This window comes from Melanerpes formicivorus, unplaced genomic scaffold (assembly GCF_026170545.1).
Source record: "Melanerpes formicivorus ecotype bairdi unplaced genomic scaffold, bMelFor1.0.p_v2 SCAF_45, whole genome shotgun sequence".
Lineage (NCBI taxonomy): Eukaryota > Metazoa > Chordata > Aves > Piciformes > Picidae > Melanerpes > Melanerpes formicivorus.
Window position 1 is genome coordinate 2404426 of NW_027142397.1, and position 17116 is coordinate 2421541.

Consider the following 17116-nt stretch of genomic DNA (forward strand, 5'->3'; position numbering starts at 1 on the left):
ACAGTCTCAGGCTGCACCAGGGGAGGTTTAGGTTGGATGTTAGGAAGAAGTTCTACACAGAGAGAGTGATTGCCCATTGGGATGGGCTGCCTGGGGAGGTGGTGGAGTCACCATCCCTGGAGGTGTTCAGGAGGAGAGTTGATGGGGTGCTTGGTGCCATGGGTTAGTTGTTTAGGTGGGTTGGATTGGTTGATGGGTTGGACACCATGATCTTGAAGGTCTATTCTGTTCTATTCTGGTTTTTCCCATTAAAAAGAACCCCCCATTCTGCAAGAGAAGGATCCTAGGAACCCTTCCACACCAGAAGTATTTGCTATCCAGGTGGGTTTCAGTTTGAAGATGAAACCCAATCCCTCTCCTAAGAGAAAACTGGACTTGTATTCCTTGTGAAAGCTCCTGGGTAAGGCTGTGCCAAAGCTGGCCTCTTCACCCAGGCAGCCCACCCACCTTTCCTGCACACAGCTGGGTTAAAATAAATGCTTGGAGTCTTTGTGTTGATTTTTTTCCTTGCACACTGGGTGAAAAAACCAAACCAGCTTTGGGATAAGGAGGTCACATTTTGTGGCTTGGTTTGCATTTTTCTCCTCGCTGTGTCAGGTACCAGTGGGCTGAGTGTACCCTCAGCTCTTAAACCACTTTACAACTGGTTTTGTTATTCTGGTTGATTTGCTTGAGAATGAAGGAATGAATGAAAAACTTGGGGGAAGGGAGGAAAAAAAAACAGGGGAGGGGGGGAAAATCCCAGGAAAAAAAGGAAGTAAATCACAGAATCAACCAGGTTGGAAGAGACCTTTGAGATCATCGAGTCCAAATGATCACCCAACCCTACCTAATCAACTAGACCATGAATCCACCCTTGCTATAGGGAAAGCTGAAGGGGGGAAGCTAGGATTTAGAATAGAATAGAATTAACCAGGTTGGAAACGACCTTTGAGATCATCGAGTCCACCCCATCACCCAACACCATCTCATCAACTAAACCATGGCACCAAGTGCCCCATCCAGGCTCTTTATAAACACCTCCAGTGCTGGTGACTCCGCCGCCTCCCTGGGCAGCCCCCCTCCCAGTGACAGCGTTGATAGCAACCCCCTTCAGTTAGGTAGATTGAGGGGCTCGTTTGGAAGAGCTGAGCCTGCCTGGAAGCCGCTCTCGAGTGAGCAGGGCAAGTGCGAGGTGCTCGCTCGTCGTCTTTCCCCGGGCAGCGGCTCGCAGGCAGCCCGGCAGGCAGTGGGGAAGCTCCGCACCGCACCGCACCGGGGCCGGGGCTGCGTCTGCAGGCAGGGGGGAAGCTCCGCACCGCACCGCGGCCGGGGCTGCGTTGGCAGGCAGCGGGGAAGCTCCGCACCGCACCTCACCGCGGCCGGGGCTGCGTTGGCAGGCAGTGGGGAAGCTCCGCACCGCACCGCGGCCAGGGCTGCGTCTGCAGGCAGGGGGGAAGCTCCGCACCGCACCGGGGCCGGGGCTGCGTTTGCAGGCAGGGGGAAGCTCCGCACCGCACCGCACCGCGGCCGGGGCTGTGTTTGCAGGCAGGGTTTAAACGCCACGGCCGGGGCTGTGTTTGCAGGCAGGGGGGAAGCTCCGCACCGCGGCCGGGACTGCGTTGGCAGGCAGGGTTTAACCGCCGCGGCCGGGGGTGCCTTTGCAGGCAGGGTTTAACCGCCACGGCCGGGGCTGCCTTTGCAGGCAGGGTTTAAACGCCACGGCCGGGGCTCTGTTTGCAGGCAGGGTTTAACGCCACGGCCGGGGCTGCCTTTGCTGGCAGGGTTTAACCGCCGCGGCCGGGGCTGCGTTCGCAGGCAGGGTTTAACCGCCACGGCCGGGGCTCTGTTTGCAGGCAGGGTTTAACCGCCACGGCCGGGGCTGTGTTCGCAGGCAGGGTTTAAACGCCACGGCCGGGGCTGTGTTCGCAGGCAGGGTTTAAACGCCACGGCCGGGGCTGCGTTTGCAGGCAGGGTTTAAACGCCACGGCCGGGGCTGTGTTCGCAGGCAGGGTTTAACCGCCACGGCCGGGGCTCTGTTTGCAGGCAGGGTTTAACCGCCACGGCCGGGGCTGCCTTTGCAGGCAGGGTTTAACCGCTACGGCCGGGGCTGCGTTTGCAGGCGGCGGGGAAGCTCCGCACCACGGCCGGGGCTGTGTTCGCAGGCAGGGTTTAACCGCCACGGCCGGGGCTGCCTTTGCAGGCAGGGTTTAAACGGCACGGCCGGGGCTGCGTTCGCAGGCAGCAGGAAGTGAGGCGGCGCAGCTCGCAGCTCCCAGCTCCAGCCCGGCAGCCATGGCAGCCGACGAGAGGGATTACAACCTGACGGCGGAGCAGAAAGCCACCAAAGCCAAATACCCCCCGCTCAACAAGAAGTACGAATGTGAGTATTGCTAACCCTCTCCCCCCCCCCGCAGCCTGCGTGCGACACAGCAGCCGGGAGGAGCGTGGGGAGGAAGGGGACAGCAGGAGAGGCTTTATGGGCACGTGGAGGGGGAGGGGAGGCCGTGATGGGGTTGTGGTCGTGTGCGGTAAACTGAGGTGTGCAGTTGCAGTTGCGTTAAGAGAGATGAGGTAGCTACCATTTGCTGTGTCGCAGAGGAATGCCCTGCTGGGTTTGGGTGCTAAAGGAATGGGGACAGAAAGAATTTTGTTAACTTTGCCTTTGAATTCTTCCCCGTTTCAAGCCATTTTCTTTTAGCCAGGCAGTACATCGCTCTGCGGAGACAAAGACATCCGAAAGTGTTGTGGTTTGCCCCCCTCCTCCTCCTATATGCCCTGCTCAACAAGCTTTCTCTTTCCCTTTCTCCACCCCTGGAGAACAAGCCAAGCAAAGCGGTTGGCAACCCGAGGGCTGCCGTAAGGTGCTCACAGGAGACCTTTCCAGCGTCTGACTGCTTTGTGTTCCAGCAGTGCCTGTCTGGAGGGACAGTGTCTGTTACTCTGTTAGAATATGTATGTATTTGGGGTGGATTCGGGATGGATGAGGCCTTGAGCAGCCTGGGCTAGTGGGAGGTGTCCCTGCAGGGGGATTGGAGCTGGATGATTTTTAAGGTCCCTTCCAGCCCAGCCCAGTCTGGGATTCTGTGTTCATTCTGCTGCTTCTATTTGGTACTACTCTTTGTTTTCTGTTTTAAGTCTCCCTTTTTTTGCATACTGGGTGGTTTGGGGTGTGGACAGGCACATTTCTTCACTGAGCTGGAAATGTTTGCAAATCTCATCCAGTGCATGAATAATAATTGCCAGGCCTGCAGACATCAGCAAAACCTCTTTAACTGCTGGGTGAAGTTTCTTTTTATTGCAGTTAACCTGTAGGAGCCTGTTGGGCTACAGCAGCTGTGCCTTGCACAGGCACTGACATAATCCTCTGAGACACTGGCTTGGTGCTTGGTAGAAATCAGTCAAGATTCCACCTGTGATAACTTCCTCTAATACTCTGCAAAAATCATAGAATCCTTGGATGGCTCAGGTTGGAAAGGACCTCTGAGATCATCTACTGCAAGCTCCATACCATGGGCAGGGCTGCCTCTCAACTAGACTCAGCTGCTCAAGGCCTCATCCAGCGTGGCCTGGAACATCCCCAGGGAAGGGGCAGCCTGTGCCAGAGTCTCATACTGAAGAACTTCTTCCTCATCTCCACTCTAACCCTGCTCTCCCTCAGCTTCAAACCATTCCCCCTTGGCCTGTCTCCAGACACCCTCATTAAAAGTCCCTCTGCAGCCTTCCTGCAGGATCCCTTCAGGTCCTGGCAGGCAGCTCTAAGGTCCCCCTGGAGTCTTTCCCTCTCCAGGCTGAACACCCCCAGCTCCCTCAGCCTATCCTCATAGCAGAGATGCTTCAGTCCTGGGATCATCTTTGAGGCCTTCCTCTGGACTCACTCCAACAGCTCTGTGTCCTCTTTGTGACAGAACTGGAGGGAGTATTCCAGGTGAGGTCTCACCAGAGCAAGGGGGTGAGGAAAATAGGTGGTCACTGTTTCAGACCTGAAAATGAGCACAGCAAGTTCTTGTTCTAACAATAACATTTGATTCTCTTCTTCTAAGCCTCATGTATTAAGTGCCTGTGCTGATGTCCTGCCTTCTGTTTTTCCTTCCCCCTCAGATTTGGATCACACAGCAGATGTGCAGTAAGTATGGGCAGCTGGGGGCTCTCAGTGTGACACATTGGTTGTTTCTTAGACTGCTTGAAGTCTGCTTGCAGACTTACACCTCACAGAAACCCAACCATTTGTGTTGATTCACTTCCCCTGCATGAATTCTCCTCTTCTGCTTGCTCACCTGCTGTGCCTTTGGGGGATTCTGTGGGCTGTTCTGTTACAGCTTGGGAAGTTGTAACTTACCTGTTATCCCCCTGTCTTGTTTAGGCTGCATGCCTGGGGAGACACTTTGGAGGAAGCATTTGAGCAGTGTGTGATGGCCATGTTTGGCTACATGACTGACACAGAGACTGTGGAACCTGTGGATACAGTAGAGGTAGAGGCAGAAGGTGAGGCTGGGTTGACTTTTCATGTTGGAACTGTGTGAGCCCTGAGGGAGGAGGGCACCAGCACTTTGAATCTTTCCATGTAGTGCTGTTAGAGTGAAGCAAGCATCACTAATCTGAGCTTCTAACAGTGCAGGAGTTCTGTAGCTGAGCTGCTCTGAAAACATTTGGGTGCTCTTCTGAGACACCTACCTTGAATACTGCCTCCAGTTCTGGTGTGCCCAGCATAAGAAGGACACAGAGCTCCTGGAGTGAGGCCAGAGGAGTGCCACAAAGATGAGCCAAGGGCTGGAGCAGCTCTGCTATGAGGACAGGCTGAGGGAGCTGGGGGTGTTCAGCCTGGAGAGGAAAAGACTCCAGGGGGACCTTAGAGCTGCCTGCCAGGACCTGAAGGGATCCTGCAGGAAGGCTGCAGAGAGACTTTTCCCTCAGGGTGTCTGGAGACATGCCAAGGGGGAATGGTTTGAAGCTGAAGGAGAGCAGGCTGAGACTGGAGCTGAGGAAGTTCTTCAGTATGAGGCTCTGGCACAGGCTGCCCAGGGAGGCTGTGGCTGCCTGCTGCCTGGGGATGTTCAAAGCCAGGCTGGATGAGGCCTTGAACAACCAAGTTGAGAGGTGTCCCTGCCCATGGCAGGGAGGTTGGGGCAGATGATCTCTGGGGTCCCTTCCAACCTAAAGCATTCTGTGATTCTTGCTGAGGCAATCATTTGACTGTTTTCTCTGCTTCAACCACCCAGGACATGACATGTTGTCCCTTCTCTTCCACCTCTTGGATGAATGGCTGTATAAGTTCAGTGCTAATGAGTTCTTTATACCCAGGGTAAGTGCTCTGCTCTCACCATTATCCATTTGCAGGTCTCTGGTAGCAGCAGCTCTAAAAGCAGTGTTACCTTAGGGAGAAAAAAGAAGAGATACCACAGCACATGGAGAATTGAAAACAGCAGGGCAGAAAGGCTTGAGAAAGAAAGAGCTCAGCTTCATTACCACAAACACCAATTCTTAGCTGCTCTTAAGGGGTAGGGGCAGCTCTGCTTCCTTCCTGTTCCCAAGCAGCAGTGTAACTTGAAGCTGCTCAGAATCCCTGCTCTCAGATTCCATCTGAAGAGTGGAATAGAGCCATGAGCTGTGCTGAGATTTCTGCCCAGAGACAGGAGGAAGAACACCCAAAGAAAGAGGGTTTAGCAGCAGGCTTGGTAGAGGTAGATGATGGATGGACTCACTGCTCTCAGAGCTCTTTGCCAAGCAAAGCACTCCTGTGTTTCTTTCTCTGCCTGACTTCTGCCCTGGCTCTCTCTGCAGGAGGTGAAAGTGCTTCACATTGACCGAATGCAATTCAAAGTCAGATCCATTGGGTGAGCTTAAACCTTCCCTTGAGTACTGAGTCCCTTTACTGAACACACTGCAGAGTACCCACCCTGCAGCATGTGATGTGCTGGAGGTCACTGCTGCTGCCTGAAAAGTGGACTCTGGACTTCTTTCCTTTCCTTTGAAGCTTTTAAGTGCAAGTTGCCCTGTCAGGGGAGTGAAGGTTTGGTCATTGTGACTGAAGTGCCAACCACATCTCTTTTTTGTTTCCTTCTTTTACCCTTAAAGGTGGGGAGAAGAGTTCTCTTTATCCAAGCACCCTCAGGTATGCTGTGGTTCATCTCTGCATCTGTCAGTTTAGTGCTGGGATGGGGAGGGGTGGTGCCTGTTAAATCATAGAGTCATAGAATGGTTTAGGTTGGAAGGGACCTCAGAGATCATCTGCTCCAACCTCCCTGCCATGGGCAGGGACACCTCTCAGTTAGACTGAGCTGCTCAAGGTCTCATTCAGCCTGGCCTTCAACACCTCCAGGGCAGCCACCATCTCCCTGGGTAACCTGTTCAGAGTCTCACCACCCTCATACTGAAGAGCTTCCTAAGGTGCAGTCTAGCCCACTATTCAAGGTGGGATCTCAGCAGAGCAGAGGTAGAATCTCCTCACTTGCCCTCCTGGCCACACTCCTCCTGATGGAGTCCAGGACATGAGTTAACTTGTGAGGATGTTTGAGGCACTTGAACATCTTTGAAGAAGGACACCTAGGATTGTTTAATCTGGAGAAGAGAAGGTTGAGAGGGGGATCTGATCCATGTCTGTCAATATCTGAGGGGTGGGTGGCAAGCAGAAGGTGCCAGGCTCTTTTGGGTGGTACCCAGTGATAGGATCAGGAGCAGTGGCTACAAGATAGAACACAGGAGGTTCCACCTCAACATGAAGAGCAGGCTGCCCTGGGAGGTTGTGGAGTCTCCTCTGGAGACTCTGCCTGAAAGTGTTCCTGTGGGGCTTGCCCTAGGTGACCCTGCTTTGATCTCTGGAGGTCCCTTCCAAGCCCTACCATTCTGTGCTGCTGAGCTGCTACATGCTGATGGCATTTCACAGACCCATGGCCCTGTGTCTTTTTCTCTCTAGGGCACAGAGGTCAAAGCCATAACTTACTCAGCAATGCAGATCTGTGAGGATGAGAAGCCAGAAGTCTTTGTCATCATTGATATCTAAAGCAAGCAAAGCATGGTGGAGTGGACACTTGTCAGTGGTTTCCCTGGAAAACTGTAATCCCTGTGGAAGTAACTGAAGACATTGGCCAGCTGAGATCATAAATGGAAGGGAGGGATGGATGGGAGTGTCAGCTTTGTGCTTTGACTTGAGGGTGATGAGACACAGAAATCCCTGCATGCCAGGAGAAAAAACAAAACAAGTTGGGGTTTGGGGGGGGGGGAGGGGGTGGAAAAGGAGAAAGAGAGTTGTAGGGGTTGGAAGTCTCTCCGGAATGCTAGGGGTCAGCTGGTAAGGCTGCTGGGTGCTGTGTGAACTGAACAGAAATTGGTGGAGCTGCTAGCTAAAATATTGCCTGTTTGTGGGGTGGCAGGAGGTGATGATCTTCTGCAGGAGTTCCTTTGCAGATGTAAGTGGTGTAATTCTGAGGTGCCATCCCTTCTCCATGTTACACAAAGGCTCCAAAATGCCTGCTCTGGGCCAGATCTGATGTAGAAATATCTGCTCAAAGCCCTCCTGAGAAAGTTTGCCAGTTCAAAGTGAGACCACCCAGGAGGCATGCCAGCAGGTGGTGCTGAATTGTTGTGAATAAATTCCCACCTGGCATCCTAAAGCAGGTCAGCATGTCCATGGAACCCTAGGTAGCACCTCCATAGGATGGGTTGGGGTGGAAGGGACCTCCAAAGCTCATCCAGTCCAAGTCCCCTGCAATCAGCAGGGACATCCTCCACTAGAGCAGGTTGCTCAGAGCCTTGTCCAGCCTCACCTTGAATACCTCCAGGGATGGGACCTCACCTACCTCCCTGGGTGACCTGTTGCAGTGTTCCAGCAGCCTCCTGGTGCAGAACTTGTTCCTCACATCCAATCTCAATCTGCTCTGCTCTCATTTCAAATCATTGCCCCTGGTCCTGTCCCTGCAGGCCTCTGCAAACAGTCCTTCTGCAGCCTTCCTGTAGCCCCCTTCAGGTACTGGAAAGCTGCTCTAAAGTCTCCCCATAGCCTTCTCCAGGCTGAACCCCAGATCCCTCAGCCTGTCCTAGGAGAGGTGCTCCAACCCCCTGAGCATTTCCATGGCCACCTCTGGACCTGCTCTATCAGGTCCAGGTCCTTTCTGTGTTGAGGGCTCCAGATCTGGCTGCAGTACTCCAGATGAGGTCTCAGCAGAGCAGAGTGGCAGAATCACCTCTCCATCTGCTGGCCATGCTCCTTTTGATGCAGCTCAGGATGCCATTAGCACTCTAAAAGGTAGGCAGCTTGGGTGTTGCTCTGGAAGGGGACACAGCAGACTCTCTGCAGGTTCACTCCCAGCTGTGTCTTGCAAAAGCTGCTTCTTTTCTTTAGCAAAGCAGATGATTTGGATCAGCTTCTCTGGCTTCCTTTGGAAAGGATGATAGAGACAATCCTTTTGTGCCAAAAGGCTCATGGACTGAATCAGAAAGAATCAAAAGTGGGGTTTGGTTTTAATCACAGGACAGCAAATGCCTTTGCTGTTGCAGTGTGAGGGGGTTGCAGAGAGTGAGGGACAGGAGATGCTTTTGTTACTGTGAGTGCTGCAAGTGCCTCACCTCTGGAGCTAGGCTCTCATCTCTCTTTTGTTGTGAAATCATCTTAACCTAGCTGAGGTTTTATTCCGTATTTTAAAGCTGGGAGGGCTGGAATCCCTCTTACTTCTCTGGGCTGTGTTTCCTCCCCAGAAAGCTTCAGTGCTGAAATAAAACTGCAAAGAATGAAGAGTGTTGTGTGTGAGTAATTTGGGGCAGGGGAGTTTTGAACAGCAAGGAATGACAGCTGTGCTTTGTCCTCTGCTAAGGTGAGCAGACCTTGTGGTAGATAAGCATGATGGGTGAGAGTGTTTGGTGATACAAAGCAGGATTTTCACACCCTGGCTTTTCCTCCCTTCTCAAGGTACAGCCCCAGGGTTCCAGCACATGCCCACTACCCTGTGGAGGAAAAGGAGGAAAGGAACAGCTCTGGGAGAGGAAAAGGAGGAAAGGAACAGCTCTGGGAGAGGAAAAGGAGGAAAGGAACCTGAACCTCAGCACAACAAACTGCCTGGAGCCTGCTGGAGGTGAGGGCCTTGGCAGGGGGACAAGGATCATGGTGGGGAGCTGAGGACTGTGGTGGGAAGGTGGGGACTGTGATGGGGAGGGCCAGGCCCACGGCTGGGAGCTGGTGGCCAGGGCAGAGTGGGAGCTGGTGGCAGCAGCTTTGGCACCTGCCTGGCTGGCTGGGTCAAGTGCCAATCGGGCATCGAATTGAGGCAGCTTTGTTCTCTGCAGAGCCTGAGGCCACAGCAGGCGCTGGGTGCAGGGGTGGAGGCCTCCTGGCTGTCTCTCACTGAGGCAATTAACTAGCTGAAAGTGGCTAATTAAACCCCGTGGTTACACTGCAAACCCTTCTTATCTTGCTGTTAGCTGAGCAAGTTCTGTAGTGAGTTTGTGTGCATTGCTGTGGGAGCAGCTGGCTGCAGCAAGGGCTGCTCTAGGAGCCAGTCCAAAGGGGACTCACTGAGCATTCCAGAGCTGTGGTGGAGACAATTGCCAGAGGACACTTAAGTGTTGAAGCAAGAGGTTTAGATTATTTTGAAGGTAGAGGGGTGATGTAACTTGGAAAAGAGCTGCACTGGTGGCTACTGAATGTATCAACACCAAGTTGAGACAGTGCCCTGAACTGAAAGCAGCTGGAGCTTGGGAGAGCATTAGGGAAGGAGGAGCCAGGCTTGCCCTGCTCTCACTTCTCCCTAGGTGTCTGTTAATGGAAGCTATTGGAGGCAGGGAGGACCTTGATGTGAATCAATGTGGCTGTTGCTCACGTTCTCCACAGGGAATTTTGCCTTGCTTGGCAGTAACCTCAGGCTACAGATTCTGCTAGCAGGAAAGAAAACATAGCATGAAAATGAGGCAGGAGATTGAAGAGTGGCTCTTCAGCTGGAGCACCTGCTGGGAATGCCATTTGCTGCTCCCAGGCAGAAGGTTTCTTCTGCACATTCTCTCCCAGATCTGTTTCTATCATTTCAGTACTGAGCATTTGTATTTTTCTCTACTGAGTGGAGATTCTCTGAGCCTTATGACTGGGGAAAAAACAAACCAACCAACCAACCACTTGCTAAAAATGCTGAAGAGGCTCCAGAACTGAAAAGGCTGCTTAAGCTCTGAGGGGAATTGCCCTCCTAAACAAATGTTTTCAGGCTGTCAAACAACTGTTAAGCAGCCTAATCTATATAGGCAGGAAAGCTTTGCTCAAGTAGCTCTGTGATCCAAATCACAGCTGTCCCACTGCAACTGAAGAGATTTGTCTCCTTTATTGTCTTAGCATAAACCAGACAGGAATTTAGGCAAGCTTTGCCCCAGTCTGGGGGTGTGGAAATGGAGAGAACCTGACAACTGTCCTTCCAGTGCTGGCATTTCTGATTTCCTCTGAACCACCTCAGTGCCTCTCTCTTTGAAATTGACAGCACAAACCCCCAGCAGGTCTGAAAGAAGCAAACTTGCGCTGTCCAAGTGCGCTGCAGCTGCTTTGTTCCTTCCTCTGTGTGGCTGTGGGGTGGCACTTTTCATCCTGCTGTTCTGAACCAGCAGCAGCAGTAAGCTCTCTCAGAAAACAAAGTTCTCCTTAGTAAGTTCTTCAGCAGGAAGAACTCCACTTCAGAACCTTCCCAAGAAAGGTGTGAAGGAAGCTTAAGTTTCTGAGCATGTCAATTACAGCCTCCACCAACAAACTCCTCAACCAACTGCTGCCTTCAGTGAGGCTTTTCCAAAGCACTCTGTCAACGTTTGGGGGTTTAAAACTCCTCAAATCCCTCTAGAGCTGTAAATTGCTTCACACTGTCAGTACCAACAGGAGCTCTGAGCAAGTCTTTGATGAAGCAGGAACAATTCCTCTGCCTTCCAGCTTAGAAGTCCTTTCTGGGTGCTGTTTGGAAGCAGTTCCACCGTTGCATGCCTGTCGCTAAAATCCATCATGTTTGTAGGCCATGTTTGGCTTCTCATCAGAGACACTGAGCAATATTTAGTTCTAATGAAAGCAGCAAACCAGCCTGTGAGCTGGGAGGATACCCAAGACATTTGATCTGGAATACAACAGTAATAAATACACAAAGATTTCTACCTAAGGTTTGGCTTCACCTTTTCATCTCCTTTATCCAGGCCATCGCCGTTAACCCGGCGGACAACCAGGTTGTAGGGCTCCTCCTCCATTGTCTCTTCATCTGATTTCTGCCCCTCCTCCAAAGCCCATCTGGAATGTTTGTTTGCCAGGGAGGAGACAGGAGAATGTTCTGCATCTAAATCATCAGGGATGCTGTCAAAATTAGCTTCCCCCAGACACTGGTGGCACAGCCTGTAGCGTCTGGTCCCTTGCTGAAGGACGCAGCCCGTCAGCTCGGTGACCTGACGCTTGCACTTCCTGCAGATCAGTTTGCCAGCCTGGTGTATCTAAAGAGATGTGACAGTTTGGAGAGGTCAGTGTTCATCACATGGTTCATGGGCAGCCGGCTAAACGAGCCAGCATGTGCCCAGGTGGCCAAAAGAGCCACCAGCATGTGCCCAGGTGGCCAAAAGAGCCACCGGCGTCCTGGCTTGCATCAGCAAGAGTGTGGCCAGCAGTCACAGCAGAGGGATTGTCCCTCTGTACTCAGCACTGGTGAGGCCACACCTCAAATACTGGGTTCAGTTTTGGGCCCCTCCAAAAAGGACACTGATCAGGTCTAGAGCAGGGCAATGAAGCCAGGAAAGAGTCTGGACAGGGCTGGTGAGGAGCAGCTGAGGGAGCTGGGGGTGTTCAGCCTGGAGAAGAGGAGGCTGAGGGGAGACCTTCTGGCTCTCTACAACTCCCTGAAAGGAAGCTGAAGCCAGATGGGGGTTGGGCTCTTTTCCCAAGGAAAAAGTGAACAGGACAAGAGGAAATGGCCTCAAGTTGCACCAGGGGAGGTTGCACCAGGTTGGAAAAGACCTTTGAGATCATGGAGTCCAACCTATCACCTATTACCATCTAATCCACTAAACCATGGCACCAAGCACCCCATCCAGTCTCTTCCTAAACACCTCCAGTGATGGTGACTCCGCCACCTCCCTGGGCAGCACATTCCCAGGGCCAATCTCTCTTTCTGGGAAGAACTTCTTCCTAACATCCAGCCTAAACCTCCCCTGGCACATCTTGAGACTGTGTCCTCTTGTTCTGGTGCTGTCTCAAGCTGTGCCAGTGGAGGTTTAGACTCAAGGTGAGGAGAAAGTTCTTCACCGAGCGAGTCGTTTGTCATTGGAATGTGCTGCCCAGGGAGGTGGTGGAGTCACCATCCCTGGAGGTGTTCAAGAGGAGATTGGACGTGGCACTTGGTGCCATGGTCTAGTCATGAGGTCTGTGTTGATAGGTTTGACTCGATGATCCTCGAGGTCTCTTCCAACCTTAGTGATACTGTGGTTGCCTGGGAGAAGAGACCAACCCCCACCTGGCTACAACCTCCCTTCAGGGAGTTCTAGACAGCAATAAGGTCTCCCCTGAGCCTCCTCTTCTCCAGGCTAAGCAACCCCAGCTCCCTCAGCCTCTCCTCACAGAGCTATGCTCCAAACCCCTCCCCAGTTTTGTTGCCCTTCTCTGGACACCTTCCAGCAACCCAACCTCCTTCCTAACCTGAGGGGCCCAGAACAGCTGGCCCCAGTAACAGCTTGGGAGGGGAGGGTGGGGCGGGGGTTTCTGGGCTGGGCATACCGTTTGGAAGTGGTTCCTTAGGTGCTCCAGCCGGGTGAACCTCTTGCCACACTCCTTGCAGGGGTAGGGCCGCTCCCCGGTGTGGCAGCGCAGGTGGCGCTTCAGGTCGGCGCGGCGCTTCACCGTGTGCGTGCAGAAGGGGCACCTGAACCGCCTGCGAGGCAGCTCGTCTGTGACAGACAAACGCAGGGTCACAACCCACCCCTCTTGTCCTCACCCAGCAGTTCTGAGTGGGGGTTTTCAGCTTAATGAAGCAGTTCAGTTTTCTTCTGCTCTGGCCCTAAATAGGGGAAAAAAAAGAATCCCAAAATACAATCCCCCCCTGCCGCCCCCGAGGCCAGGATTTCTTACTGAGCGTGGGAGACAGGGATTGGGCAGTGTGTGCTCTGCCACTCAGGGGATGTCTGAGACATGCAGATGATCATAGCACAGCTGAGGTTGCAAGGGACCTCACAGATCATCTACTCAAACCTCCCCACCGTGGGAAAGGACACCTCTCATCTGTCTGGTCAAGGCCTCATCCAACCTGGCCTTGACCACCCCCAGAGAGGAGGTATCCACAACCTCCCCAGGTAACCTGTTCCAGAGTCTCACCACCTGTGTATTGAAGAACTTCTTCCTAAGCTCCAGTCAGCTTCAAACCATTCCCCTTTGTCCTGTCTCTAGACACCCTCATGAAAAGTCCCTCTGCAGCCTTCCTGTAGGATCCTTTCAGGCAGCTCTAAGGTCCCCCCCAGAGTCTTCTCTTTTCCAGGCTGAACAACCCCAACTCCCTCAGCTTGTCCTCAAAGCAGAGGTGCTCCAGCCCTTGGCTCATCTTTGTGGCCTCCCCTGGACTCACTCCAACTGCTCTGTGGGTTTTGTTACCTTCATTCCAACTACTCATCACACCCAGGACGGTGGGTGCTGAGGTGTACAGCTCCTCTGCCTTTAGTTCCACACACTCAGCAGTTCTGGAAAGGTCTTGTTCTAGCTGAGCCACAGCCTGCTTCTTGGGGATGACCTCTGGTTCACGATTGTAGCCATACTCATGCCCAGCATCATTCTCAGCATCCACCCCAGGCTCCTCTCCGTCCTGGGAGGCCGCGGGGGCGCCGCTCCGCTCGCCCCTGTTGGCTTTGCGCGGCGCCAGGTCGCAGCTCTGTGACAGCCCCAGCAGCTTGCGGCGCCTCCTGGCAGAGCTCTGCTTCCTGCCTCTCTTGGACAGCTGAGTCTCTGCCCGCTGGAGAACCACCTGGGAGCCGCTGCAGCTGCTCCAGGAATTCTCATTGGCTGGGTCTGCCTTTTCACCCGGGCCGGAACAGGAGCGCCGCGGGTTGCTCTTCGCTTTCCTTCTTGAGCGGTAGAGAGGCGGACGGGCAGGTTCAGTGCTGGGGCTCCTGGCTGAAAGGCTGAGGTAATGATCCTTTTCCTTCTCATTAATATCCAGTGAGGACTTAATGAATGTCTTACAGACATGAAGGATATCAGTCATCTGTAGGTAGCTGGCGGCTGAGATGACTTCGATCACATTCTGGCCGGTTAAAGACAACACACCTGAGTACACAAAGTCCAAGATAACCATAAATGTCTCTGGGGAGAAGACCTCAAAAGTCACTACCGTGGGCTGAGTCGTCTCCTTGGAGCCCTGAGAAAGGAGCATTTTGAAGTAGCCACTGCTGGCAAACAGCACATTGCGATGGGCCTTGAAGACCTTGCCCTCCACCAGGATCTTGCAGTCACAGAACAGGTCCTGCTTCCGCTGTTCGTTTAGCTGCTCCAGGAGGTGAAACTGGTGGGAAGAAATCTCCATTCCAGGCAGGGGAAGGGAAGGAAGGCTTGGCCTGAAGGGGAAAACACATACAATGATGAGCTGTGGCTGAGTCCTATTTAAAGAGATTACCTGTGTTTTTAAAAACATTAACATTGTCCCCACGTTCCTAATGCATCTCCATCCCCCCCTGCAGCCCTTAGCTCGTGTTGAAACGGGAGAGAAGAACCTGAACGACTTCACCAGAGGAGACCACGGTGCTCGGGCAGCGTTACTGCGTGTGCGAAAGGACCGGGAGGTGACAGCTTCACAGGCTAAGGACAACTCTGACCCTCTGCCGGGGGCAGCGCCGCGGTTGATACTGCCTTGCCCTGGTTCACTGGGCACAGCCCCAGCCCGAGAGCACCGGAGCCGTATTCGGCGGCAGCCCTATGGCGGCCGCAGCCCGTCCGGGACGGACTGCCTCGGCATTGGCCGAAGCCGCCGCCACTCACCCTCCCGGCGAGCCCCGGGACGCCCGATGGCCCCGGGCCCGCCCGCCGCAGCGCGGAGGCACCTCCTGGCCCCAGGGCTGCCGCCCCCGCTCCCGCCGCGGGGTCCGCAGCGCCCACGCCGGTCAGCGCTCCGGGCGGCCCCGCTTCCCTCCCCCGGTCGGGGTAGAGCCGAGCCGGGCATGCAGCCCGCAGCCGCCCCCTGCGCGGCCCCGGCCGCAGCTCCCCGCCCCGGTGCCGGCGCTCCCGCCGCCTCCCCGCGCTGGCAGTGCCCCAGCCGCCCCCTGCGCGGCCCCGCTCGCCGCGCCCCCGCCGCCGCTCCCGCGCAGCCCTTTGTTGCCGCGCCGGGGGCTGCTAATGGCGCCCGCCTAGGACGCGCTGCAGCCCCGCAAGCCGCCGGCTGCCGCCTGGACACCGCTAACGGCCCCCGGTACCGACGGGCCCCGGCGCCCTCCCAGGCTGCGGAGCCCGGGGTTGTCCTCGCAGCATCCCGCTCGTAGCCGTCCCCAGCCCCGACGCCCGGTCCGACCTGTCGCTGTAGAGCAGAACCGCTACTCACCGGCTGGGTGCTGGCTTGCGGGCGGACGGCCGACCACGGAGCCTCGGCAGCGGGCGGTTGGGTGCGGGGGTCCCCGGCCCCGCGTCGAAGCTGGCGGTGGGCTGAAGGCGACTCGGCACTGGTCCCGCAAGCCCGAACGTGAAAGCACCGCGAAGTATTTGGTGACGTGGGCGCTGGCCAGAGCCGCCCGAGGGCTGGGGACACAATTAAAGGGGCAACGCAGCGATCGCAGGCGCAGCCCAGCGGCTTCCTTTGCTGCCCGCCCTGCCGCCGGGGCTCCTCGCTGCTTCCCACACCCACAGCCTGCCCGGGAGGCCGCCGCCGAGCCGCAGACAATGCAGCGCTGTTGTAAAGGGCACTCTGGGACTGTGTGTGTGGAAGGAAGGCATCGCCGGAGTGAGAAATACCTGTAGTTCTGTGCTGTAGGATATGTTCCTCGATAGAGCAGCGGGTTTATGGCAGGGGAGTTTTGTGTTGAAGCATTGGGAATGGCAGTGCAAGACAACAGATTGTCCTTTGCTTTTGTGTGTGTGTGTGGGGAAAGGAAATGAAATCAGGATGCCCGTTAGAAGACAAATACTTCAGTCTTGTGCCCACTACAAGACAAAACACTTCAATCTTGTGCTGCTTAGAAGATGAGACTTTCCATCTTGTGCCCGTTAGAGGATGGGTGATGCCAGCAGCCTTGCAAATCAAGCTGCTTCAGCAGAGCTTAGCAAGAAGGAAGAATCTGAGCCAGTGAGAGTCTGAACTAAAATAGCAAGTTACAGCTAACTTAAGCTTAGCAGGAAACAAGGAGACTGAGCAGGCAAGAATTTGGGTTAAAATAGCCAGATGTTGTGACTGTAAGATTATAGCTTTGGGCAGAGAACAAAGAACTAAAAGCTGCCAAACCACAGGCTGTGTCCAGAGCTCAGCCCTGGCTCACTAAGTGAAAGCAGAGTTAGGATGTTCTTCCCCAAAGGACCACCTGGCCCCTGATAGATAAATCTGGACATGTGCTGAGCTAATTGCAGAAGTAATTTGCATGTGTGTGAGGCTGATTGGAAACGGGCAGGCAGGCAGTGGAAATCATTGAATATGTTATTTGTCTTGAGGGTATAAAAATAGCCAACTTTTAAACCCTGCTGTTGGCTGGGAGGAGAAATCCTCCATGTGTCCAGCACTGCAGCAAGCTGGTGTCAGCTCTCTGAGCTTTGGAGAGTTTCCTCTATTCTGATTTTTCACAGACAGAATTTGGTCACCCAGATGAGCCAAACCTTCCAGATCCTCATCAGCCCAGTGGGGTCGTGGGGAGTCCAGCAGGCACCGGGGCCCTGTGCTTCCCTCTTTGGGTGAGTTGATTGGCTGGCAGCCTGGGGCTCGAATGAACAACTTTGGCTTTGGGTTGGGCTTTTGGAAATTGCCTGCAAATGGTGTGCAGATTGGACACATTGTGGGGCTAAAGGGTTTGGGAATGTTGAGGAGAGGCTGAGGGAGCTGGGGGTATTTAGCCTGGAGAAGTGGAGGCTCAGGGGAGACCTTCTTGCTCTCTACAACTACCTGAAAGGAGACTGTAGACCAGTGGAGGTTGGTCTCTTCTCCCAAGCAAGCAGCAACAGAACAAGAGGTCACAGTCTCAAGCTGTGCCAGGG

General features: G+C 54.3%; 2 protein-coding genes across 10 annotated transcripts; one reads left to right on the plus strand and one right to left on the minus strand.

Moving 5' to 3' along the window:
- Window positions 1-1664: 1664 nt before the first annotated feature.
- Window positions 1665-15211, plus strand: ZBTB8OS (zinc finger and BTB domain containing 8 opposite strand). Of its 8 annotated transcripts, XM_068159236.1 has the most exons (9): window positions 1665-2362; window positions 4081-4105; window positions 4343-4464; window positions 5199-5281; window positions 5761-5813; window positions 6055-6091; window positions 6893-8786; window positions 8882-9044; window positions 14629-15211. In XM_068159236.1, exons 1-7 carry the CDS (start codon window positions 2275-2277, stop codon window positions 6977-6979), a joined length of 495 nt encoding a protein of 164 aa, XP_068015337.1. In that variant the 5' UTR covers window positions 1665-2274; the 3' UTR covers window positions 6980-8786; window positions 8882-9044; window positions 14629-15211. The 8 variants fall into 8 exon arrangements, with proteins under 8 accessions (XP_068015337.1, XP_068015333.1, XP_068015335.1 ...); XM_068159232.1 differs by having other exon boundaries at window positions 6893-9044; XM_068159234.1 differs by lacking the exon at window positions 14629-15211 and adding an exon at window positions 10289-11058 and having other exon boundaries at window positions 6893-9044.
- On the minus strand, window positions 10965-15617 carry LOC137451606 (zinc finger and BTB domain-containing protein 8A-like). Of its 2 annotated transcripts, none has more exons than XM_068159230.1 (4): window positions 15483-15560; window positions 13550-14505; window positions 12683-12852; window positions 10965-11045 (listed from the first exon to the last, which is right to left on the minus strand). In XM_068159230.1, exons 2-4 carry the CDS (start codon window positions 14472-14474, stop codon window positions 10965-10967), a joined length of 1176 nt encoding a protein of 391 aa, XP_068015331.1. In that variant the 5' UTR covers window positions 14475-14505; window positions 15483-15560. The 2 variants fall into 2 exon arrangements, with proteins under 2 accessions (XP_068015331.1, XP_068015332.1); XM_068159231.1 differs by lacking the exon at window positions 10965-11045 and adding an exon at window positions 11080-11409 and having other exon boundaries at window positions 15483-15617.
- Window positions 15618-17116: the final 1499 nt, after the last annotated feature.